The sequence below is a fragment of the Babylonia areolata genome, chromosome 31 (assembly GCF_041734735.1).
Source record: "Babylonia areolata isolate BAREFJ2019XMU chromosome 31, ASM4173473v1, whole genome shotgun sequence".
NCBI lineage: Eukaryota > Metazoa > Mollusca > Gastropoda > Neogastropoda > Buccinidae > Babylonia > Babylonia areolata.
In genome coordinates, this window is record NC_134906.1 from 16,013,950 (window position 1) to 16,040,585 (window position 26,636).

Here is a 26,636-nt window from a genome sequence, read left to right on the forward strand (position 1 = left end):
CTTCCAGCTTATCCATTTTACCCTCAATAAAACATTTGTCATTGTCATTTGTCATTCTCTCTCTCTCTCTCTCTCTCTCACACACACACACACTCACACACACACACACACACACACACACACACACAAGAGGTGCATCCTTCTGTCACATCTAGGGAAACAGCGGAGCATGAACAAACACACTCACACATGCATGCGTATCTACAATTCTGTAGCTTTTTTTTTCAAACTTTTATGGAACTGCCATGTGTTGCAGTAATCTATAGGCAGTAAGGACACGTGATCAATCTGATGTGCTAGTCAACTGTGAACTTCGATGGATTAGCTCTGTTCGTCAGTACCTTTCCGCTGAAACTACCAAACACTATCAATAATTTCCGCTTTTGTGCTTTCACGAATTGACTACGGTAATCCTCTTCTCGCAGGTTGTCCTCATAATCTTCTTCAGCGAATTAAAAAACTTCAGTCAAAACAATGCTACCCGTCTAACTCTCAGAGTCCCACGTACTGATCACATTTCCCCTCACCCCAGTACTCTGCGCTGGCTTCCTGTTGAGGCAAAAATTAAATACAAAGTTGCGTGTCTCTGCTATTCTGCTGTCCATCCACTGGGTCATCCTATTTTTCTGACCTCATCACTCTCTCAAGAACTCTCCGCTCTTGCTCTGACTTTACCTTATGAAAATTCCTCCCATGTCAATACACAAGAACCTATAAAATACGGTGAACGTTCTTTCCTCTTTGCTGCTCCTCACATCTGGAACAACCTTCCACATCATATCCATTTATCTGATTCCATCTCTGCCTTTCGCTCTTCACTGAAAACTCATCTTTTCACTCTTGGTTTCCTACTTCTCCAATACCGCCCGATGCCTCCCAATTCACTTTGCATGTATGAGGAATGAGAGAGGGGGCATGGGGGGGAGAGAGAGACTGGGAGGAAGGGAGGGGGAGACAGAGAATGGTCATGAATGGTTTGTGTAATTTATAACTTTTTCTTTCATGTTAAACGTGCAGTACTGTTAACTCACTCAATACGGCCAGTCCTCTCTTCTCCTCTACACAGACCCCTCGGATGCCCAGTGGGTGTCTGAATGACCCAGCCTTTAGCTTCCGTCGTCAGAATTGTGGTATTCTTTGTCAACATTCACGTCTTCAGTATAAGAGCCTTCCGCTTGCAATATTTTGATGATGGTAATTGGGGTGAAACGCTGTTGACGTCGTCTCTTTCGCCGTTCGTATGGAAAGAGTTAAAGAAAAGGTGCAAATGTACAATACTCGGGTCAATATAATAAAGACGCGGAAAGGCTATAGAACCTATAACAGCAGGGTATATTAAATTTTTACACCACCATAAACATGCATGTATATCTACTTGATAATAAGTGTCAATGCTATTGAACACTGGGAAGGGGGTAGCAGTTAGCGGCCTGCATGCAGGGTTCGATCCCGTTTTTCTGGTCCCCTCCGACAAACAGTATGACATCTCGGGAATATGAAGATCGATTGACACCCACTACCCACACGTGTATGACGCGTATTAGCGCATACGCGCGTGAGCGCACAACCGCGACTCTGTGTGTGTGTGTGTGTGTGTGTGTGTGCGCGCGCGCGCGCGTGCGTGCGTGAGTGCGTGTGTGTGTGTCTGTGCGCGCGCGCGCACTTACGTGTGTGCTGTGTCAGTGTGTGTGTGTGCGCGTGCATGCGCTCGCGCGCGTGTGTGTATTTGCGGTGAGTGTGCGTGCATGCATGCGTAAGAACGTGTGTGTGTGTGCGTGCGTATATGTTTGACTGTGCATGCGTGTTCATTTACGCGCATTCACGAAAACACATGCATGCACGCGTGTAACAAAAACAAGTTTAAAAAAAAATCGTCCAAAACACATGGAAAACGTTTATTTGACAAATGATATATCACCAATTTCTGCAACGAAGAAAAGATCGATGTCTTACTTGGTACAAACCGCAATCTGCCTATGTTCTAGTATAGATTTCACTGAGCCCCCCACCCCCACCCCTTTTTTCCTCTCTTTTCTTTCTTTTGTCTCTTTTATGAACATCTTTAAAAAAAAAAAGAAAAAAAAAGGATTATTGCTCACATGTATCTCAAATTCAGGCAGACTGAAGTTTTTACCTGTGACAGAGTGAGGCAGATTTATAGTTTATACCCATGTCAGACTGTTTAGTTCATTCCCATCTCAAACTTCAGACAGACTGCAGTTTATATCCATGTCAAACCCGCCGGGAAGATTGTAAGCCTACTGTGTGTATCCATGTCAAACTCCTTGTAAAATCGAGACAGGCTGTTGTTTTGTACAATGGGGACCCCTTTTCTTCCTTGCAGAATATGATGAAACATCAAGACGCGGGTGAAGAAAATATAAAAATATAAGCTGAGACCTCTTGAACGAACTGTGACTGCCTTCACACACACACACACACACACACACACACACGAAAAGAAGCGCTATCATACATAGTATGTTACAAAAAGAAGTCAGATACAAACACTGATTTCACCCCTATTTCCTGGATTGTCAAGGCCCATCAGGACTCTGACGACAAAGTTCACAAACTGCCAAAGATTCGGCAGATGGGTTTACTGATCAAGCAGCAAACCATTCTTGATTTGAACAACCATCTCTGCCGGGTGTGTGATGAATACTTTTTACGATTTCTGCAGCTGTCACGTCTATAATAATAATAGATTATAATCACAATGGATATTTATACAGCGCGTTTCTCCAGAAATACTGCTCAAAGGGCTGTACATTTCGTTCCCCACTCCCCGACTCCCCGCCCCTACTATCAATACCACCCCCACCTGCCCCCACACGCACGGAGGCACGTGCCAGAATGCACTGGCGCAACTGAACACTGGAAACCACCCACCCACACATGACGCCACCCCTGCAACATGCACTCAGGCACGTACACACAAACACACACACGAATGCACGAATACTCGCTAGCATCCCGCCACAAACACATGGCGAACGGCTTCCCCAGAATAAAACATACATTTAAAACCAGATCGTACCGAGACCGGCACTAGAAAAAATATTATTGTTAGAAAACGTTTTCAGAGCAGGCTTAAAAGATTTCAGCGAGACATAGTGTAATGTCGCAAGTTTTCTGGTGGTGTGTGTCCATCGATATCGATGATGACCATCGTTGTCATCCAGCTGGGGGATGGGGGTACGGTGGTGGTGGTGGGGGGGGGGGGAGAGGCTCATGAATCTATCTGTGAGTGCGCAGATGGCTGAATAGTCCAATCTGCGCACGAAATGTTCGCTGACAGTTGGGGCAGACAAAGACAGGCGTATCATTGTCAGGGAGCTTGTTTGCCCGTGACTTTCTGGCCTGCCTCTTCTGAACAGCTGCAGCAGTCCTGTTGGCCTCGCACAACTTGGCACATTTGTGCACAGCAGCGCGCCATTTGTCACGGTCTACTGCAGATTTCTCCCAGGAGTCAGGGTTGATATCAAACACTTTCAGAGAGACTTTCAGAGTATCTCTGAAGCACTTCTTCTGACCTCCGTGTGATCTCTTCCCTTGTTGCAGCTCACCATAGAAGAGCCTTTTGGGCAGCCGATGGTCTGGCATGTGCACCACGTGTCCAGCCCAGCGAAGCTGGGAATGCATCAGGATGGTGAAAATGCTGGGAAGGGTGGCTTTTGCAAGCACCTCTGTGTCTGGGGTCCTGTCTTGCCACTTGATGTTCAGTAGCTTCCTTAGGCATGTTGTGTGGAAGTGGTTCAGCTTCTTGGCATGTCGTTGGTACACTGTCCAAGTTTCGCAGGCGTACAGTAGTGTGGGGAGAACTACTGCTCTGTAGACCTTTAGTTTGGTCTCAAGACCAATGCCTCTTCTGTTCCAGACATTTGCATAGAGTCTACCAAAAGTTGCGCTTGCTCTTGCAATCCTGACGTTCACTTCATCGTCGATGGTCGCATTTCGTGACGTGCTGCCAAGGTATGTGAACCGCTCCACCGCACTGAGTCTCTGACCATTGACTGAGATGTTGGGCTCAACGTGGGGTTTCCCTGGGGCTGGCTGATGGAGAACTTCAGTTTTCCTCGTGCTGATGGTAAGGCCGAAGTTCCTGCTGGCAGTGGCAAACTTGTCGACGCTGAGTTGCATGTTAGCTTCAGATCCAGCGTTGAGGGCACAATCATCAGCAAACAAAAAGTCTCTGATGATGTCTGTCATGACCTTCGTTTTTGCTTGAAGCCTTCTGAGGTTAAACAGCTTGCCATCTGTTCGGTACTTTAGGCCGATTCCACCATCGCCATCTCTGAAGGCATCAGTAAGCATTGCAGAGAACATGAGGCTGAACAGTGTTGGTGCCAGGACGCAGCCTTGCTTGACACCATTTGTGACAGGAAAAGGAGCAGATGTTTCGCCATTGTCCTGGACTCGAGCCTGCATGCCTTCATGGAATTGGCTGACCAAGGAAATAAATTTCCGAGGGCATCTGTACTTGGCCATGATCTTCCACAGTCCCTCTCTACTCACGGTGTCGAAGGCTTTAGTGAGGTCGACATAGGTGGAGAACAGATCAGCATTTTGCTCCTGACATTTCTCTTGCAGCTGCCTTGCAGCAAACACCATGTCGGTGGTTCCGCGCTCTTTCCGGAATCCACATTGGCTCTCAGGCAGATGACCTTGGTTAAGGTGTGCTGTGAGGCGGTTTAGTAGGATCCTGGCAAGTATCTTGCCTGCGATGGAGAGCAAGGAAATGCCCCGATGGTTATCACAGGCTTGCCGGTTCCCCTTTCGCTTGTACAAGTGAATGATAGATGCATCTTTGAAATCCTGGGGGATCGTCTCTTCTTTCCACATGAGTGAGTACAGCTGATGGAGCTTCTCAGTCAGCACAGTGTCTCCATCCTTGTAGACCTCTGCTGGTATGGAGTCTGAGCCAGGTGCTTTGCCACTGGATAGCAGACGGATTGCTTTCTGGGTCTCAAGAAGTGTTGGCGGATCGTCCAGTGCTTCGTTGATGGGGACTTGTGGGAGACGGTCTATGGCTTTATCATTTATGGAGGAAGGGCGATTTAAGACACTGTTGAAGTGCTCAGCCCAGCATTTGAGAATTTTCTCCTCGGTGATCAAGGTATTCCCATCTGCACTGAGGAGGGGGGATGATCCTGAGGATATGGGGCCGTAGACTTCTTTTAAGGCATCATAGAACCTCTTCATATCGTGCCTGTCAGCATATCCCTGGATCTCATCAGCTTTGTCACTCAGCCACTTATCCTGCATCTGACGTAACTTTTGCTGAACAGTCCTGCAGATGGCATTGTACGCATCCTTTTTTGATGTGGACTTTGGGTTGCTCAGGTAGGCTTGATGCAGACGGCGTTTCTCATCCAGAAGCTGCTTGATTTCATCACAGTTTTCATCAAACCAGTCTTTGTGCTTTCTGACCATGGGTCCCAGGGTCTCTGAAGCTGTACTATAGATCAGCTCGCGCAGGGTCCTCCAGTCAGACTCCGCATTCTGGTTGTCCAGAGAGGCGGATTCCAGACGATCTTCCAGCAGCTCCACAAAAGTCTGTTTGATGGTGATGTTTTTCAGCTTAGCAATGTTGAGCCGTTTTGGAGCCTTCTGGCCTTGGGGGCGTCCCTTGGGCTGGATTCGAATATTCAGCTTCGAGACTACAAGGCGATGGTCTGTCCAACACTCGGCGCCGCACATGGTCTTTGTCACACGTACATCTTGCCTATCCCTTTTCCTGACGATGACGTAATCAATGAGATGCCAATGCTTTGAGCGAGGGTGCATCCATGACGTCCTGTTACGGGTAGGGAAGCAGAAAACTGTGTTGGTTATCAGCAGTTCGTGCTCTGCACAGGTCTGAAGCAAAAGCAATCCATTTGGGTTGCAGTGGCCCACGCCATGCTTTCCAATCACTCCATCCCAGGAGATGTAGTCAGAGCCAGCTCTTGCATTGAAGTCCCCAAGAATGATGAGCTTGTCTGCTTTAGGGATAGCAGCAATGACAGAGTGAAGGTCCTCGTAGAACTTCGCCTTCACTTCATCCGGGTTGGTCATGGTTGGGGTGTAGGCACTGACAATGGTGAGGTGCTTCTGGCCAGATGCCAGTGGGAGTTTCATGGTCATAAGCCTATCGTTGACTCCCTTTGGGATTCCAGCTAGCTTGCTGACAAGTGCTGTTTTTACTGCAAAACCAACGCCAGCCTCACATCGCTCTTCGCTTCCTCGTCCACTCCAGAAGAAGGTGTAGCCAGATCCCCGTTCACAGAGCTCGCCTTCGCCTGCAAGCCTAGTCTCACTCAAGGCTGCGATGTCGATGTTGTATCTGGCGAGTTCAGATGCAACTAGTGCCGTTCTCCTTTGGGGTCTGTCCGCGTTATCTCTGTCCTGGAGAGTCCTTATGTTCCAAGCACCAATGGTGAGAGGAACGATCCTTGTTTTTTTCTTTTCTTTCTCTTTGTTTTGACCGCTGATGTAGGGTCCCCGCCAGCCGCGGTATGCTGGCCAGGGTGGTATGGAGCAGGCAATTTTTAGGGCACCTTTTCTAGCCCCTTCCTCATGCCAGGGAGGTGAGCAGTACATTCCTAAAGAGGGCTGCTCAGACGCTCAGACGGCTGCCGAGCTCCATCGCTGCTCCTGTCGATGAAGAACGACCCTATGGCCTGAGCCGCCTGCGTGCAGGTCTGCGGCTGCGACTGCCAGTGTACCCACACCTGTCGTTTCGTCGCTCGCCTGTCGCCACAGGACTTGGGAGTGATGAAATGATGAAGGATGAAAGGTCATTTTGGATGACTGATGACTTGCGCGATGAGTTTGTTTAAAGTGAAGAGGAGTTGCGCAACATCGACCTCACTCTCTCGTCCGGGTCCACCAATTTCCAGTGGCAAGACTAAGTCGAGACGACTGGAGGATGAGCACGGATGCAGTGGATGACCAAGATATCCTTTCGGTGTCTCATCTTGCTCTCTGCACTCCACAGTGCGTTGCTGTAATCGCCTTCCTCTCCGTTGAACCAATAGGTTTCTTCCGCAGACTCTACCGGATCCAGACTTCGCATGCATTGGTAGACACACCCCGGGGGCCAACTGCATGTGGCATGCACACAGCACGGTGGAGCTAGATGGCCGTCGGTGGCTCTCCTGAGCCGACGCCCTTTTATGGATCTCGTTTTTAATTCCATAAGGGTGTCTAGCCACCCGCCTCACCAGTCCCGGAAGGGAGCGGTGGGAGTGCTGGTTTAGTCACCGGCAATCCGACCCTGAACAGGTTGTACTGGATTTCAGGTTACCAGTAGCAGATCTAATGACCTGACCTGACCTTAAAATTTTCTGGTACTTTGTTCCACAATGACGGGCCTGATCTCTGGCCCTGTTACTTCTTCACAACAGGAGCTTTCAATAGCCTGTCATCAGAAGCAGAACGAAGGTGACGAGTTGGAATGTACACCCCAAGGAGTTCAGAGAGGTAGCGAGGACCAGAGTTTGAGAGGGCAGAAAACGTCTGAGCAGAAAGCTTTTATTCAATTCTTTTTGAAACTGGTCAAGAGAGTGGAAGAGAGGAGTAACATGTTCAGCTTTGGAGGATCTGAAAATAAGTGGATCAGCATTGTTCTGAACACATCAAGTGAAGATTTTGGAATCCGACAAGAACAGAGTTGCAGTAATCCATCTAAAAGTCAATGATTTAAGAAAAGGAAAAAAAGAAGAAAAAAAGAAAAAGAAACAAAGATCGCTGCTGTTAATCTGAAGTGTACAAAAACAGAACAACTATTCTAACTGAAAAGAATGAAAAGATTACATTTATTCAGCCTTAGCTTTGACAAGCAAAACCGTTGCCGTATCATTGATAAAACAGCTACAAGCAAAACATCAAATTTGTATGTCTTCACGATACAATGTCTAACAATCATTTAATTTTTCAGTGAGAGGACGAAGAAAAATATTTTACATGCTCATATTGATTTTTTATTGTAATATTTAGATGATTCGATGATTAAATCCATATAGATTTCATGTAGTCGTGGACTACAGAAGTATACTTTTTGGTTTCATGTATAAGTACTATTTCCAAGAACTGAGAATGATCGTTTATTTTCGTTCGTTTATTTATAGTCTGTTCATCTATTATTAGACTGAAAATAAATGATATTATTATTATCATTTGGATTATTATCATTTCTATCATAATGATGATTGTTATTATTAATTAGAAATCGACATTTCTGTATATTCGAATGAAAAGGGGGGCGGTTGAGGTGGAGGGGGGCGGGGGGGGGGGGGGGGGGGGTCAAGGGGGAGGGGGACTAAGAATGGAAGAGAGAGAGAGAATGAGCAGAATGTGGAAAAGATAGAGTACAAAATCTAAAATGGAGAGGGTGAGTGTCAGTGATCGGAGAAAGAAAAAACATAATATTGGAAGGGTGTGTGTGAGAGGCGGGACGGGGGAAGCGGGATTAGGACAAAAAAATTATCAATAATCAAATATTGTATGCACTACTTCTGTAGATTATTATTTGAAAAGAGGTTCATGTGGGGACCTACAATAAACAACCAACTGGACTATTTAACACATAGCTAGCTAACTTTAATAAAGAACAGTTTGAAATATATAACTTTTTCCAAAAAATATTAACATTTGAAACTGGTAACACGTGTTCCGTAATTTCTGGAGGCAAAAAAGGTTTCATTACTAAATAGCGGGTTAAAACGTGCTCTACCATTAAACGTCCCTTGCACATGCATTCAATATTTTCACAATATTTTGTGCATGGGGCAATTAGTAATAACCTAAATGCCATGCTCTTAACAGCCCTGCCAGTTCTTTTAGCATTTAATAAGGCAGAAGTGTTAACTTCTAAAGACAGAAAGGAATTTTGCATATTTCTTTCAACAGTATTACACATTTCAGGTGATAATAAACGATGAGGAAGTTCAATTGTATTTAAAGCGTTTTTAGCTCCAAGCTTTGCAAGATGATCTGCACGTTCATTAGAGAAAAGCCCAGTGTGAGGGAATCCAGCACATTTCAATATAAGTTCCTCTCATTTGAATACAGTGAATCAAAAATCTTATTTTAAAAATGATGTTATAATTAATGTTCGTACAACCTGATTTGATAGACTGCAGAACTGATTCTGAATTGACACAAAATAAAACATTAATCAAGTTTAGGGGCAGATCAATTGGATATGTTAATGCCACAAGGACGGCAATTAATTCAGCTGTAAAAATTGAGATGCCCTTTCCAATATGGTGTGACTTTTCAAATTTCAAAGCAGGAATTGCATATCCAGAACCAGCAAACTGATTTTCTAGAACAGAACCGTCTGTATATATTTTTAAGTGGTGGGGGTATGTTTCAGACAAGTGTGATTTGACTCGAGAAGCTAGTATATTGGGATTTTCATCTTTCTTAATGTCACAATATTGAATATCAAAAGTTGCTCCCGTTAATTCCCATAATGGAACTTGTGAATCAACATTCGATTGATTAATAGTATCTGACACGTATGTGGAAATAGTTTCTAGATTTCTGTTCTGTTTCGCTCGTTTTGAAAAAGAAATTGTCAGACCGTATATTAATCTCAGTTTTGACAGAATTTTCTGTAGCATTTGCCCTAATTACATATTTTGCTGATGATAGCTTTCTTAATTCATTAAGAGGTAGTATTCCTGCAGCTCTATACGACTGTAATGTGTTCGCATGAAACGGAACACCTAGGGCCATCTTTATGGCTTTGCTATCTAGGCTTTGCATTTTTTCTTCTTCTTTTTTTTTTTTTATTAAAAGGAAAGCATTCGGAGCAGAGAAAAATACCTCCTGTCCATACGTCAATCTAGATCTTACCAGTGCAGTAGCGAGATGAATAGGAGGAGTTTGTATTATACTCCATGTTTGGTGTTTACATATACTTACGGCGTTTGATTGGCTAAGAGCGGGCCAGACTAAGAGGGGCGTCTTTTCACTGTTAGCCGCACGAAATTTGGCCAAGCAGAGCAAACCATAGGCCTAGTTTGCATCAGTTTGACATGGTACAGTATATGACACCAACAAGTGTTTTTGAACCTTGACCCCAGGGCTGTTTACTGACGATTTTATTAAAATTTAAGCTTTTCATTGCTTCTGATCTCATGTTTTCTAGATGTTTCTTCCAATTTAGCTTTGGAGTAAAATAAACACCAAGGAATTTGACCTCAGATTTGTAGAAGAGTTCTCTTCCATCAAGATGAAAAGTTGGTAATTTTTTGGGGGCAGCACCATTATTAAAAAGTATCATGTGTGTCTTTTCAGTTGAAAAGCTGTAATCCATTATCTTTCATATAAATGTTTAATTTATCAAGTTCTGATTGATATAAATTGTTAATGTGATTGATATAACGCAGGCCCGTTTCTTTCGCAAAGTTACATTCATCCAAACTGCTATATCATCAGCATATTGGGCGAGATTTATAGACTTAGACAAATATTTTGGCAAATCATATAACATTATGTTGAACAGAAGTGTGGAAATTATAGAACCTTGCGGAATACCCATGTTAATTGATCTTGAAGACGACAATGATTGCCCAACTTTAGTGATGATGCTACTTTCTGTCAAAAGAGATTTTATATACCTGTATACATTGCCACTTAACCCAATGTTCTGTAGCTTAAACAGTAGTCTGGCATGCAAAATGCGGTCATACGTTTTTGTACATCAAAGAACGTGGCCAAAACACTCTTTCTCTTTGAAAACTGTTGTTTTATGTTTGTTGTTAGTTTTACTAGGTGATCTAAAGTAGATCTGCCCTTTCTGTGCAATCGGAATAATTCTATTTTTATCACAATAATATGTTAGCCTCATCAATGTAATTTTCTCCAAGATTTTTCCGACGTGCGATGTTAGGAATATGGGTCTATAACTCGATGTGGCTGATCGTGGTTTAGCTGATTAAAGTATGGGAGTAATGATAGTTTTTTTCCATACACAAGGTGTTTTGCCTGTTTCCCAACATTTCGCATATAGTGTATGAAGAAGCTTGCACCATTCTTTAGGAAGATGACTGATCATGGTGTACGAAATACCATTATAACCTACAGCTACTTTTTTAAATTTCCAAATGACGCAATTGGATCTTCAACTTCTTTATAAGTGGAGCATTTATAAATATGTCATTATTAGGAGCTGGTTCCTTATATTGTTCATTTGATTCACTATTAATTCTGACAGCCAGCTGTTTGGGTGTTAATCCATCATCGTTGCATGTTTTGGTAAACATCTGCAAAAGTTTCTGCTTTTTCTAAAGAGGTAGGGAAACATTTCCCATTAATTTTTATAGGATATTCTTGAAAAGATATCCCATTTTTCATATCCTTAATTTTCTTCCATACCTTCTTTGTAATCTGAAACTTCTTGAATACAATAATTAGACCAATATTGTCTTTTGACTTGAGCAACAACTCTGTTGCAATGATTTTTTGGCTTTCCTCATTTCTTCATGGGATTGCTCCACTCTGTCCTTTAGTCTTTGCTTAACAATCTTCGTGTTCTTATCATTTTTTAATTCCTTACTATCTTTTAACCATTGTTTAAAAGTCTTCTTTTTAAGTTCAACAGCCTGTGCACACACTTGACTCCACCAAATATTACCACTATGCTTTCCTTTTCTGGTGGGTGTTCTTTCTGGAATTGATAATTCAGCTGCTTCAATGACTGTTTTAGTAAATTTTTCATAAAATATATCAACGTCTAAATCCATCATACCAAAACATTTTTGTCACTCCAAGTTGCCACGGTGCAGCTGATGTGGTCAACAGTCTCATACTCGGGAACATTGTACCAAAAAGTATTTTTGTCATAACTGTAAAAGTGACCACTTTGCTGCATTCCATGGATGTCCTGCAAAAGCTCCGGCACGAAAAGCTAACAAAATAAAATCTAAAACTTATATTTCTTTTCAAGAGGCTCTTGGACTGGCCCAAAATGAAGTGTCTCGGAAACCTTGTCACTGTGGCGCGAAGAAAACATATGCTGAAGCCACTCGTTTTACACCAAGTCTTCACAACACAACACAGACTGAAACTGTATATTCTTGCGTTTCAACACAAACTGATGAAAAAATAGGGTCAGTTTCTCGGAAGACCACCCATCTAAATCGTCGCTGCGGTCGTCTGGTGATCAACGTGGCGACCACCCATCCACATCGTCGTTGCGCTCGGCTGGTGGTCAACGTGGAGACCATCCGCCAACATCGTCGTTGCGGTCGTCTGGTCGTCAACGTGGCGACCACCCGTCCATATCGTCGTTGCGGTCGTCTGGTGGTCACGGTCTGCGTGGCGTCCACCCGCCAACATCGTCGTTGCGGTCGTTTGGTGGTCACGGTCTACGTGGCGTCCACCCGCCAACATCGTCGTTGCGGTCGTTTGGTGGTCACGGTCTACGTGGCGTCCACCCGCCAACATCGTTGTTGCGGTCGGCTGGCAGTCAACATGTCGACCATCAGTCAACATCGTCAGCTGGTGGTAGGCATGGCAACAATTCGTCAACATCCTCGGAGCAGTCGGCTGGAGGTAGACGCGACGACCTTACATCAACATCATCAGTGCAGGCAGCTGGTGGTCAGCGTGGCAACCATATCCTAACATATTAACTGTTTAGTTTGTAAGCAAAAGCTAATGAACTTTTGTATTCAAATGAAAATGTGATTTATGGCGAAAACAAGAAAAATATTAAATGTGAAATTTCTTTCATGCAATGGAATTGCAGATCCATTGCTTCTAATCTAGATTATTTACATGAATGACTGGCGCAATAGCCGAGTGGTTAAAAGCGTTGGACTGTCAATCTGAGGGTCCCGGGTTCGAATCACGGTGACGACGCCTGGTGGGTAAAGGGTGGAGATTTTTATGATCTCCCAGGTCAACATATGTGCAGACCCGTTAGTGCCTGAACCCCCTTCGTGTGTATACGCAAGCAGAAGATCAAATACGCACGTTAAAGATCCTGTAATCCATGTCAGCGTTCGGTGGGTTATGGAAACAAGAACATACCCAGCATGCACACCCCCGAAAACAGAGTATGGCTGCCTACATGGCGGGGTAAAAACGGTCATACACGTAAAAAGCCCACTCGTGTGCATACGAGTGATCGCAGAAGAAGATGATTTACATGAATATCTTGGTCAAAATAACCATCACGTTTTACTTTCACAGTCCTTAAATGTAACTTCTTTAAAAGGATACTATTTTCCTCCTTTGTATCACACAGACCGTTCTGAAAGGGTTACCACGGCACTGTATGTCCAGTGTGGTCTTCATTATGAGTTCATTGCCTCTCCTGTCCCCGAAGATATACTGATGTTTCAGATACAGGTGCCAAGATTAAGATAAATGATTTAGTCATAAATTTCCTTCCGGTTTATTTGAAAAAATGGTCCTTCTGATTCAAACTCAAACTGGCTTCTGAATTTAGTAAAAGAAAATGAACAATGGGTTGTCGGTGGAGACTTTAACGCCCATGCTACCTTTGGGGAAAAAATTGTCAGTCGATCACTAATTCTCGTCTCGTTGAAAATCTAGTCGAGTCCTCTCTATATCCTTTTAATGATGGCAGTATAACAAGAATTCCTGATGTATGAAGCCACAAGGCTACGTCAATTGATTTGACACTTGTTACGTCAGACTTAGCAACAGTCAATACCTGGGTTGTAGAAGATGATGCACTAGGCAGTGATCATTTACCAATTATTCTTAAACTTCATAAAAAAAAAATCTAAATCTAACGATGTAAGAAATGATGCAATTCCAAAGTTGTACTACAAACAGGCTGATTGGGGAAAATATCAATCCTTTCTTTCAAGCCCAAACTGAGAATGAAAAGGCCGCAAAGTGATAAGAACAAATAAATGAATAAGGGGATAAAATCATGAATGAATAATGTGAAAGTGTGTGTGTGTGTGTGTGTGTGTGCGTGCGCGCGCGCACATTTTGGTTTAAAAAGTCTCTCTCTCTCTCTCTCTCTCTCTCTCTCTCTATATATATATATATATATATGCGCGCGTGAATCACCTCATTCGTTCTTTTAACACACACACACACACACACACATTATGATATTTATACAGAGAGAGACAGGAGACAGAGTGAATGACAATAAACGTGATGAAAACAATGAAGGTATGTTATCCAGCAATGCAAGCTTTATTGCGACACAATACAACACAAGGCACATCATTGTGAAACAGTGCAAGCGATAGATGACGGCATTTACATGTGTTCTTATCACCTGGTACTATTGGTGCCCCAAGTACAGCAGTATTACAAATACAAGTTGTTCTGAGAAAACGATCGCTTTAGTATCGACCCCCTCCTCTCTCTCACACATGAAAGCCACGATTGATCACAAGGCATATTGCGGTGTAAAACTTTAGTATCACACCCACACCATCTCACAGCCAGAGCTCGGTAGTGCTGTCATAAATACCTGGAGAGGACAAAACTGCAACAGGTCCACTTGAATAAATTAAAGAACAAAAAAACAACAAGATTTACAAAAAAATATGTCTCCATACGAAGTATGTCCGCTCGACATATCATTCTCTGGAAGCAACAGGACTCATGGAGAAAAAGAGGAAAACAATAAGGAGTGAGACATACAGACATACATACAGACATACATACAGACATACAGACAAAGCGAAACAGAAGGACGTACAGACAGAAATAGAGACAGACAGACAGACAAAGATACCGGCAGACAGACAAGAGACAGAGATACAAAGAGACAGAACCAGACAGAAAAACACAGACACTGACAGAAACAGAGACGGACAAAAGACAGAGATAGAGACAGAGACAGTGAGACATACATATAAATACAGAGAGAGAGAGAGAGAGAGAGAGAGAGACATACATATAAATACAGAGAGAGACAGAGACAGTGAGACATACATATAAATACAGAGAGACAGAGACAGTGAGACATACATATAAATACACAGAGAGAGACAGAGACAGTGAGACATACATATACAGAGAGAGAGAGACAGAGACAGAGACAGCGCGACATACATATAAATACAGAGAGAGAGACAGAGACAGTGAGACATACATATAAATACAGAGAGACAGAGACAGTGAGACATACATATATAAAACAGAGAGAGAGAGAGTGAGTGAGACATACATATAAATACAGAGAGACAGACAGAGGCAGAGACAGTGAGACATACATATAAATACAGAGAGAGAGACAGAGACAGTGAGACATACATATAACTACAGAGAGACAGAGACAGTGAGACATACATATAAATACAGAGAGAGAGACAGAGACAGTGAGATATGCATATAAATACAGAGAGAGAAAGAGAGACAGTGAGACATACATATAAATACAGAGAGAGAGAGAGAGAGAGAGAGAGACAGTGAGACATACATATAAATACACAGAGAGAGAGAGAGAGAGAGACAGAGACAGAGACAGTGAGACATACATAAATACAGAGAGAGAGAGAGAGAGAGACAGAGACAGTGAGACATACATATAAATACAGACAGAGAGAGAGAGAGAGAGAGAGAGAGGCACAGTGACAGGCAGACAGAGACAGAGAAAACGATGGAGGGGGGGGGGGGGGGGAGTAGTTGCAACAAGTCAATCAAAGAACAGAAAAGTATTTACAAACTATTCATAGACGGATGAAAGTTTGACCCACAACTTGTGTCTGTAACGGACCTGCCTGGAACCGGACACACAGCAGGGGTCAGCCTGTTGTCCATACAGTCCGTCATGGTCAGTGTGGCCTCAAACTTGTGACCACGACCTGCAAAGTAAGTAACAACGACTCTATCACAGAAAAGGTAGGCACTGAGTGGTGTGGAGCCGTCCTTCAAGTTCTCACCAAAACCTGTACTCTACAAACATGGACCCCTCATCAATACGGACTGTGAATTTCATTCTGGAGATTACTGCACACTAAGAATTTCTTCGCCTTTTCTTTGTTTTTTCTTTCTTTCTTTTCTTTTTTGTTCTTTATTTTTTTCTTTTTGAATGTCACAGTGTCTCTTGTTTGCCACTGGTTGGTATGTGTGTGTGCGTGTTCAGGAGGCGTGTCAACTGCTGTCAAGATGCACATATACACCCACCCTCCTCCCTTTCTGCCAGTGGTCTGCATCACACATGAACAACATCCAAGCCGCTGTGTCCATCCATAAGGAACAGATGATCATCAGCAAACAGAGTGGTGAGGGTGTGTGGGTGAGGGGTGGACGTGACGGCAGGTGCCTGTGTCCCCCGCAGTGTGTGACGGGCCCCACTGTTCGAGGTCCTGCACATCACACGGCGCTGCACACCGCGCAGCCTGCTGGCCCACTCCTCCTCCTGTCGCTCCTGTGCATAGACACCAAGCCCCGAGATAGCAGTGTCTCTGTCCGGTGCATAGACATCAAGCCCCGAGATAGCAGTGTCTTTGTCCGGTGCATAGACACCAAGCCCCGAGATAGCAGTGTCTTTGTCCGGTGCACAGACACCAAGCCCCGAGATAGTGTCTTTGTCCGGTGCAGCACGTGTCAACAGGTGGGAACCAGCTTCTGTCTGAGGATCCCTGTGTGGGCGTGTCACTTCTCTTGGAGTTGCCCTTTCAGACAGGCTGTGTGACAAGGTGGTGGCCACACTGGGCTTGCTGCTTCTCTCCCTTTGTTTTGCTCTGGTTGCAGTGGTTGTGGGGATCTCAGATGCTTGTCTTTCATTCTGTCCTGGTATTCTCTCATCTCGCTGTGACTGTTGCTGGGTGGTATGTGAAATAATTTCTGACGTATCCACTTGACGGGGTGTTGGTAAATCATTAAGTAATGCTGCTTTCCTTGTATCTTTGCACAGTGAACGAAAACCCAACTGCTGAAGTGTTTCGCGACTGTTCCCAACGACACGGTCCTGTGGGACAGTTAATATCCTTTGCGTTGTGTGCCGTGTTTGAGGACAGTATCTGTCAGAACAGTCCATCATGTCAATAAGCTGTTCTTCACTTCCTGTAACGTCAGTGTTCGTTGTTTCAAAAAGCTGTTCTTCACTTCTCTGCTCTGCTTCAAAACGGGGACCTTGGTTTGTGGTCTGCCTGTGAATGTAATCAATTCTGACAGGAAGTTCCTTGATTTCACCTTTCGTGAATTCTGCTGGCAAGACAAGACGACCGCTTTGGACCCGGGAACTGACGGTATCTCTGGTGACTCCCTCACCTGGTGCCGAGGTGCAGGACTGACGTGTCAGGGTGGACAATGAGGGGCTGTCCTCTTTGTACTGTGCTGGAACTGTCTGTCCGGCAGCAATGGCCAGCTTGAAGGACCCCATTCTTGGCCTGGGCACGAAAGCATAGTCACTGAAACCCAGGTCGTTTTCCAATGTAGTGTTGAAAGGACACGGCTCCACGGTGTTGTCACAGATAAAGTTTCCCGGGGGAGACTGGAGTGATGATGATGACGATGATGATAATGGTGATGATGATGATGATGATGACCTTGCAGCTATCAGTCCGGCTAACCCCTCACCAGACCTCTGGGGCCTGGCACTGTCAGTGTTGTGCCTCACTGCCCACCACGTGCTGGAGGCCCGTCCAGGATGACCTCTGCCACATGCTGACCTCTGTGACACTGAATGGTTGACTTCTGTCTTCTGCAGTGAGGAACCGTGCGTTTCAGGTCTCTGTGACCGGACAGTGTTAGTGTCCATCCACTCTGCTGCAACAGCCAAACTTTCTGGTCTCTTTGTTGCAGCACCTCTGCTTTCTGGTCTCTCTGACATAGCAGACCTGCTTTCTGGTCTCTTTGTTGCAGCACCTCTGCTTTCTGGTCTCTCTGACATAGCAGACCTGCTTTCTGGTCTCTTTGTTGCAGCACCTCTGCTTTCTGGTCTCTCTGACGTAGCAGACCTGCTTTCTGGTCTCTTTGTTGCAGCACTTCTACTTTCTGGTCTCTCTGACATAGCAGACCTGCTTTCTGGTCTCTGCGACGTAACATCCCTCCTTTCTGACGAAGTAGCCCAACTATCTGGTCTCTCTGGCATCGCATCGTTGATGGCTGACCTGCGGGATGCCGCCCTGTAGGATTCTGATCTTCGTGGTTTAACAGTCCTGCTGACTGGTGTCTGTGATACAGCACTGTCAGTGTCTGATCTCTGTGATGTGTGACCACTGGTTTCTGATCTGTGTGATTCAACATCATTGGTCTCTGAAGTCGGTGACACAGTGTTGTCAGACTGTGCTCCCCTTTTTGTAGCGTTGCCTGTCTCTGGTGTCCGTGGTGCAGCACTGCTGATGTTGCTGGTGTCAGATCTGTGTGACGCGCTGGCGTGTTGTGCAGTCTGGGACCTATCAGTGCCAGTGTCTGCTGTCTGCAGGGAGACACCATTGCCCAGGGCCTGGGACACAGGGCAGTCTGCTGGTGTGGGCCGTGAACCCTGGCTGGCTTCTCGCCGTCTGTCGTTCTCCTCCATGTCGGCAATGATCTGCAGCACCACGGACATGTCAAAGTCCTCTGTGTCCACGGGTCTGGGGAAATCAGAGGACCGTCTGCTGTCCGGCACCGAGGGCTGGTGCACGTCACTCAGCGTATCGTCTTGGTCAGAGTCTGAGTGGCCCACGTCTTCACCCAGCCACAGACCGTTCTGGTGTCTCGAGTCACTGGGGTGCATGTCTCGCACGTGACCGATCTCATCCAGGATAGCCTCCATCAGACGCTCACGGTTGACGGCCTGACCCTCGCGATGTGTGTAAAGTGTGGACAGAATGTCCATCTCCAGTTCATCCGAATAGCCCAACACCGGGAACGACACGGTCACGTAGTCCGCTGACCTCAACCCTGACCTTGGCCTCCGTCGCCGATGTCGTGACCTGGGTCTGAAAGCAGGGAGTTTGGAACGGAGCTTCTGGCCAAGGGTCTTGTTGTCTCGGAACGCTGTCACGCCCCCTAGGGGGATCCGCACCAGCTTCCGGCAGAGCGGGCAGGGAAAGTGATTCCTGTGGGAGCGGTGAGTGCTGAGCCCCTTGAGACACGTCAGGCAGAAGACGTGGTGGTTGCCGCAGGGGATGGTGCAGGGTTCAGTCAGTCTGTCCTGACACACCGCACATTCTGTCTGGAAGCCGTCCGCTTCACTGCACGTGTTTGTGTCGGTCTCCTTCCGTCTGCCGCCGCCCCCTCCCTGCAACATGATTCACACGTTGGAATGAATCTAGCGAAACCATTCATCAAAAGTGGGCAGCACATGCATGTATATAATGATGGCAATATTCGAACACTGATGACCACAAAAACATTTAATTCCAAACTGATGCATTTGTTCTGCCACTTTATATATAGACATAATAACCACCCATCGCCCCGCAGACCTACCCCCGAAAAACAACCGGAAACTACTACCGTTCCCGGCAATGGATAACTGAATGTCATTTGAAAACTTGATAATTTCTTGCACCGAGTCCATACGATTCCTTACGAGTGGCCCAAAATATTCGACAAAAGAGAGAGAGAGAGAGACAGAGAGAGGGTATGGGAGGAGTGAGAGAGTTGTGGAGGGTGGGATGAAGGGTGGGGAAGAGGAGGGACCACAATCAACACTGAGCTGCCGAAATTACACCGACGCTCCAGGGGTGTGAGTAATGTTTTTCACAGCCTGTTCATGTTCACTTATGGGCCTCAGTTTTGTTATCTCTCTGAGATCACACACTTAAATCTTGATAAAACATAATTATAAAACATGATGATGATGGAATCTCCCGTCGGACCGACGGATGAGTAGGCAGGCAGGCTTATCTGTCGGTGTGTGTCCTCATATGGGAGAAGAGGCAGATCCTGGATGTGCAGCACTTCCCACAGGTGTTGCAAGGGAAAACGTCTCCAGAAGTTGAGCCCTGCTTCCTTCGCTCACGCTTCTCCTTAATGGCCAGTGTTCTCTTCTTTTCAAACGTCTTTATGCCACTAGAGCACAGCATCCTCCAGCGAGAGCGGTCAGGGTCATCAGCTTCCCAGGAAGCGATGTCTATGTCACAGGCTTTGAGGTTTGTCTTCAAGGTGTCCTTGAAGCGCTTGCAGGATCTTCCAAGTTCACAGAGGCCTTCCTTCAGCTGGCCATACAAAAGCATCTTCGGGATCCTGCTGTCTGTCGTGCGGACAACGTGTCCTGTCCAGCATAGCTGGCACTGGATCAGCAGGCTTCCGATGCTGTGCAGGCTGCTCCTCTCTAGGACCTGGAGGTTGGAGACCCTGTCTTGCCACTTTATGCCGAGGATCCGTTGTAGACATCTCTGGTGAAACTGCTCAAGTTGTTGAATGTGCGGCGATACGTCATCCATGTTTCACAGCAGTACAACAAGGTGGTCAGCACAACAGCTCTGTAGGTTTTCATCTTGGTGCTGAGCCTGATGCCTTTGTTGTTCCACAGCCTGTTGCTGAGTCTGCCAAAGGCGGAGCTGGCCTTGGAGAAGTGCAGCGTCACTTCTGCATCAAGGGCTCCGTTGCTACATGGGGTGCTGCCCAGGTTGCAAACTTGTCGACTGACTAGATCTCTGTGTCATCGATCTTGGTTGCAGGTGAGGTGGAGGCACTGGCGTTCTGTGAGCTAGCTGGTTGGTACATGGACTTGGTCTTGCTGAGGCTGATGGTGAGTCCAAAGCGCCTGCAGGAGGTTGAGAACCCGTCCATAATGAACTGTATGTCCTCATGGGTGTGTGCAGCAAGCGCGCAGTCATCAGCGAAAAGGAACTCTCTCAACAGTGCCTCAAACACCCTGGACCTGGCATGGAGTCACCGCAAGTTGAAAAGTTTGCCGTCTGTGCGAAACTGAATGCAGATGCCCTGGTCACAATCTTGGAAGGAGTCAATCAGCATGGCAGAGAAGAGAATGGAGAACAGTGTGGGTGCCAGGACGCAGCCCTGCTTCACTCCATTTACCACAGGGAACGGATCCGACATGTCAGTATTTTCCTGTACTCTCACCTGCATGCCATCGTGGAATGACGCAATCAGCTGGATTAGGCTCTCTGGGCAGCCGAACTTTAGGAGGATCTTCCACAGACCACGGCGGTTCACCGTGTCGAAGGCCTTAGTCAGGTCTACAAAGACCATGTGGAGCTCCTTGTTCTGCTCACGGCACTTCTCTTGCATCTGGCGTACGGCAAACACCATGTCACATGTTCCCCTGCCTGAGCGGAAGCTGCACTGTGCTTCAGGGATGACTGTGTTGGAGACATGGTCAACCAGTCTGATGCAGGCGAAGATCTTGCCGGCAATGCAGAAGAGAGAGATTCTACGGTAGTTATCGTAGGATCTTATGTCTCCCTTCCGTTTGTAAATGTAGACAATTGAAGCATCCTTGAAATCCTGAGGGACCTCCCCTCTCTCCCAGATAGACTGGAACAGGGTGGTCAGCTTGTCTGTCAGCACCTCGCCTCCATACTTGTAGATGTCAGCCTGGATTCCATCCGCTCCTGATGCTTTTCCTGACACTGTCAGCTTCAGGGCCTTCTGGGTCTTGGCCTTGGTGGGAGGGGCAGCTAGTGAGTCACTGACTGGTAGCTGTGGGAGGGCTGCAATTACCTCGTCAGATACGGACGAGTCCCAGTTGATGAGGGTGTTGAAGTGCTCTGCCCAGCGGGCAAGGATGTCTTTCTTGTCCGTCAGGACGGTGGTCTGGTCCAAGGCTCGGACAGGTGTTGATCCTGTGACTCTCAGCCCATAAACAGCTCGGAGACCACCATGGAAGGTCTTCATGTCGTGACTAGTTCTCCTTCCTCTGGCAGTCATAATAATAATAATAATGGTATTTATATAGCGCTGAATCTTGTGCAGAGACAAATCAAAGCGCTTTCGCACCAGTCATTCACACGTATGTATAACTCTAAAACTGTAGAAAATAAAGACAAGGAAGGGCAGGCAAGGGAGGCTATGCAGTGTGTTCAGGAGCTTGGAGATTCCAGAGTCGCTCTCAACAAACCAATCTTTGTGGCTCCTCTGTACAAAGCCGAATGTGTCAGCTGCTGCTGTGTACACAGCATCTCTAAAGGTGCTCCATACCTCTTCTACATCAGTTGATGCAGGGATTTCTTGAAGAGCTGCTTGGATTTGCTGCTGCAGCACGTCCTTGGTGATAGGGAGGCGGTGGATGTTCAGCTTCCTAGGGGGTTTCTGCCTGGCTGGTTGGAGCTTGAGTGCAAGTCTGATGTTCATCTTGCTGCGTACCAGGCAATGGTCTGACCAACAGACTGCTCCTCTCATGCAGCGTGTAATGGAAACATCACCTCTGTCCCTCTGCCGGACAATCACATAGTCCAGCATGTGCCACTGCTTGGAGCGGGGGTTCATCCACGTGTTCTTGTACTTGTCCGCTTGTTGGAAGAGGGTGTTGGTGATGGTCAGTCCATGCTGCGTGCAGAGCGAGAGCAAAAACAGTCCGTTGGAGTTGCACTTGCCAGTGCCGTGCTGTCCTTGGACTTTTGGCCACGAGGAGAAGTCCATGCCGATGCAGGCATTGAAATCCGCAAGGATGATCAACTGTCCTTTCTGTCTATCGCTGAAATAGTGCGCCTGAGCTCCTCGTAGAGAATTCTTTGTCATCAGGGTTGGTCATCGTCGGGGCATAGCAGCTGATGACTGTGGAGAAGCGATCCTTGGACAGCTTCAGATGCAGGGTCATCAGCCTATCGTTTATCCCACATGGAAGGCTGTCAAGCTGTCGTGCAAGTTTGGTTCATATGGCAAAGCCTACGCCTGAGGTTCTTGGTTTGCCATTTGGCTTCTCAATGTAGTAGAAGGTGTATCCCCCTCCAGCTTCCTCCAGCTGGGTTTCACTGGCAAACCTAGTTTCGCTCAGAGCGATCAATCATTCTAACAATGAGTGCTGTGCGTCTTTCTGGTCTGTCGTCTCTGTCTAAGAGGGTGCGAACATTACAGACACCCGGGAGTCAGGGCATAACTCCAGGTTCTTTTCTTTTGTTGTTTTCGACCGCTAGTGTCGGATGTCCAAGTAGGTGCGGTTTCCTACTAGGTACTAGGTGAGGCAGGCTTTGTTTAGGGATCTTTTTATCTCCCCTTCCCCATGTGGGGAGAGCAGTGCTGTCCCTAAAAAGGGCTGCTCTGACACTGTGGGAGGATACGGGCGCCGCATCTGCCCCAGTCTACGGCGGACGACTATCACCCCACAGCTGCCTGCGTGCAGAGTCGTGACTAGGAACTGCCAGCAGCATCCTCTGCCTGTCCCCGTTACCACTTCTCCATCACCGCAGGGCTTGGAAAAGTTAGGTGTTGAAGGCTAGCTCGTTGTTCCAACATTAGCCTGGTTGCCTGACCAGCACAGGTGACTTTTTTCTAGTGAGGAGGAGTTGTGCAGTCCCTTCCCCACTCTCTCGCCTACCGACGCTCACAGCCCCACAGGTGCAGATACTGCCACGTGTAGGACGGCCTCAGCAGGTGCAGGTTTTTCTTCAGAGCTCCGTCTCCTAGGAGGACTTCCAGCCAAGGATAAGAGCTCCCCCTGCCCTTTGGTCATCCTCTTCCGCCTTCACAGCCGTTGGGAAAGGTTTCTTCCTCCGCCTGGTCCGTCGTTGGGAGACTTCACATGCGGCAGGTAATACTGGGTTACATGGTACCAGTAGCAAGGGCTATGCCCCTGACCTGACCTGATACTGATTACAAAACATAAATGTAGGTTAAATACATATTTCGTATCCGCGTAAAACACACACATATATGGCGCAGACTTCCCATATAATGGGCTCTGAGCGCCTTACATGAAACAACACATATACAATTGTGCATTATACCACACATGAGGACATAGAAGTGGAAAAACAAAATCTAAATCTATGCCCAACACAGTGACACATGATCATGCCCAACACAGTGACACATGGCCATGCCCAACAGTGACATATGGCTATGGCCAACACAGTGACACATGGCCATGGCTATACTACAGCGCCACCCATTTTTTAAAATATTTTTTTCCTGAGTGCAGTTTCATTTGTTTTTCCTATCGAAGTTGATTTTTCGACAGAATTTTGCCAGGAACAACCTTTTTATTGCCGTGGGTTCTTTTACGTGCTCTAAGTGCATGCTGCACACGGGACCTCGTTTATCGTCTCATCCGAATGACTAGCGTCCAGACCACCACTCAAGGTCTAGTGGAGGGGGCGAAAATATTGGCGGCAGAGCCGTGATTCGAACCAGCGCGCTCAGATTCTCTCGCTTCCTATGCGGACACGTTACCTCTAGGCCATCACCCCACGTATAGTATATGTGCTTGAAACAGCACTATATCCACATATTTCATCACACACTTAATTTCTTTATGTCTACCGAAATGACTAGGAGTGAGCTATTCCAAGAATGACTTTGAAATTGGATTAGTGACGTAATAGCTTGTCACGTAATCAAATACTTCCGGTGTACTGAAAATGCTCAAACGCCAGCAACCTGATTACTACATGAAGGATTTCTTTAGCACCGTCAGGTAACTGCTGCCACAACTATGCACTGCATTATTATATGTTTGTGTTATATATAATATGTAGTATTGCATTTAATCACGTCTTATTTACATGGTTTATGTCCCAGCCGACCGCAAGGGTCAAAATGTAAATGCAGCGTGATTTTTTTCTGTTCTTTTCCCAGTGCATTTCTATGAAAGAAATCACACTGTATTAATCTTGCAGGGATTTATTTGTAGTTTGAATGTACGTATTGGTCGCTTTTCCTTCTTAGAAATATATAGATGAAGTCTGTGGTATACCTTGTTGGTTGCAACGCCACAGTGCCCATAATGAACTTACATCTACCTACTTTCTGTTGAACAGAAAATTCGGAAGTGTGGACACAGAAATTCTGCATCATTTACAATAAAAACAACTTCGAGATAGACAAACGACAGTGACCGAACAAAGGAAGGCTCAGACTGAGAAATATGAAATTCGATATGTTCACAAAACCCGTACAAAGTCTGAAGGTTACGCAAAGTTTGCAAAGTGACTGGGTACATTGTACGTATTTCATCTTAAAAATGTCAAACACGTTCTTAAATACGAAAAGTGAAACACTGACAGAAGGACAGAAAGCCAAAGAGGAGGATACCAGAGCCTGACCATCAACTCCCAGGAAAAAAAAAAGATAACTTGCATTGCAAGGAATTTTTTCCCAAGAGATTGATGCATCATGTGTGACAAAGCGAAGAAAACGAACCCAGTTTCTAAAGACCAGAGCTATCAATTGGGGGAAAGTGTGGAAAATTGCTGAAAACTCGATCAAAGAGGTAGCTACTCTAACCAAGGGAATTGTGATCGTCCAAATACATGACAGATCTTGTGGCAGCCGAAGCATACTACCACAAAATATTTCGGAAGGGACTAATTCTGAGGCATGTGGATAGGCACAGAAGAAGAGACAAATTATTTACAGAGTAAAAGGAAACCCAAAGGGACGCTTTTAACCATGTATGCGAATAAACGGAAAAGAGCATCATTGGCGAAGACGAGTAGATAGTTTATCAATGCTGAGAGACGTATTATGCATGCAAGTGAAACGCCCACTGTTTCAAAATCCAAACCACATGACTGAATATTCTGGGTGCAAAATAGATTTTGCAGCTCCAAATCACCGTAATGAGTTATTGTACATACCAGACACACACAAGCCGAACCATTAAAAGCGCTTTTGTTGCTTCTGCATCAGAGGATAGAAGATTGAAAGAGGCAGCATTCACTCTCCACTGTCTCATTCAGTTACAGAGAAGCTCAAGAGTGTCATTGGCCACCAGCAATGGCGTCGTTTTGACTGAATAACAAAAGGCTCCTGGTTTTGCAAAGGACTTTATGGAGTGTGTTTTAACTGGAAAGAAATGCTCCTGAAAGGAAATACAGAATCACTGCCTCTGTTTCACAAGATATGTGTTGTGCTTTCACAAGTGGAAAATGGAAATGCCAAAGCACATCGTTCTGAGCACTGCAATCCGCCATAAAGGCGGGAAGCGCTAAACTTGTCAGCATACATATTTTGAATCATTTTGACCACTGCATATCTCACAGTTGTGTCCTTAAACTTGAAACTACAGTCTGTTACAATGGACTTCAAAGTAACAGCTTGCTGCCAGAAACCATCTCTCCCGAAAGCGTGATTGCACTCCTGCGGAGACAATAGTGATTTACAGGAGTCAGGGTTATGATCTGGCGAAGACATTCAATATATTGAATTGCCAATCAAAAAGTAGCAAGAAACTCTGAAAACCATGCCTTGGTACCGGTGCTCAGTGAAGTATATCCTGCATCAACACACCCACATAGGCTTCAGTATTAGCCCCCATAGCTCCAGCCAACAAAATTTTGCCAGGGACAACTCTTTTGTGGCCGTGGTTATTTTACGTGCGCGAAGTGCCTGCTGCACATAGGACCTCATCCGAAAGACTAGCACCCAGACCACCACTGGATGTTTAGTGGAGGGAGGTGGTAAAAATCCCGATCCCTGTATCGGACTCGAACCAGTGAACACTAGATTCCTAGTCAGGCGCATTACCACCAGACCAACGCTCCACATGAGTGTTCTCTCTGTCCTTGATATGTTTCGCTTCCGAGGGCAGAACAGACGACCCACGAGACATGCCCGCTACACCTCAGCCAGAAGTC

The 26,636-nt window shown here is 45.9% G+C and overlaps 1 protein-coding gene across 2 annotated transcripts in view; it reads right to left on the reverse strand.

The window, feature by feature from the left end:
- Positions 1–14,164: 14,164 nt before the first annotated feature.
- The window catches only part of LOC143275830 (uncharacterized), a 40,850-nt gene continuing 28,378 nt past the window's right edge, over positions 14,165–26,636 (reverse strand). Inside the window, exons 2-3 of one of the 2 annotated variants that reach the window (XM_076580114.1) lie at positions 16,126–19,171; positions 14,165–15,803 (exon numbers count right to left, since the gene is read on the reverse strand). In XM_076580114.1, the coding sequence (XP_076436229.1) occupies positions 16,154–19,171 (3,018 nt within the window). In that variant the 3' untranslated portion in view covers positions 14,165–15,803; positions 16,126–16,153. Of the gene's footprint in view, positions 19,172–26,636 lie in introns of both variants that reach the window. The other variant, XM_076580112.1, reaches the window with a different exon arrangement.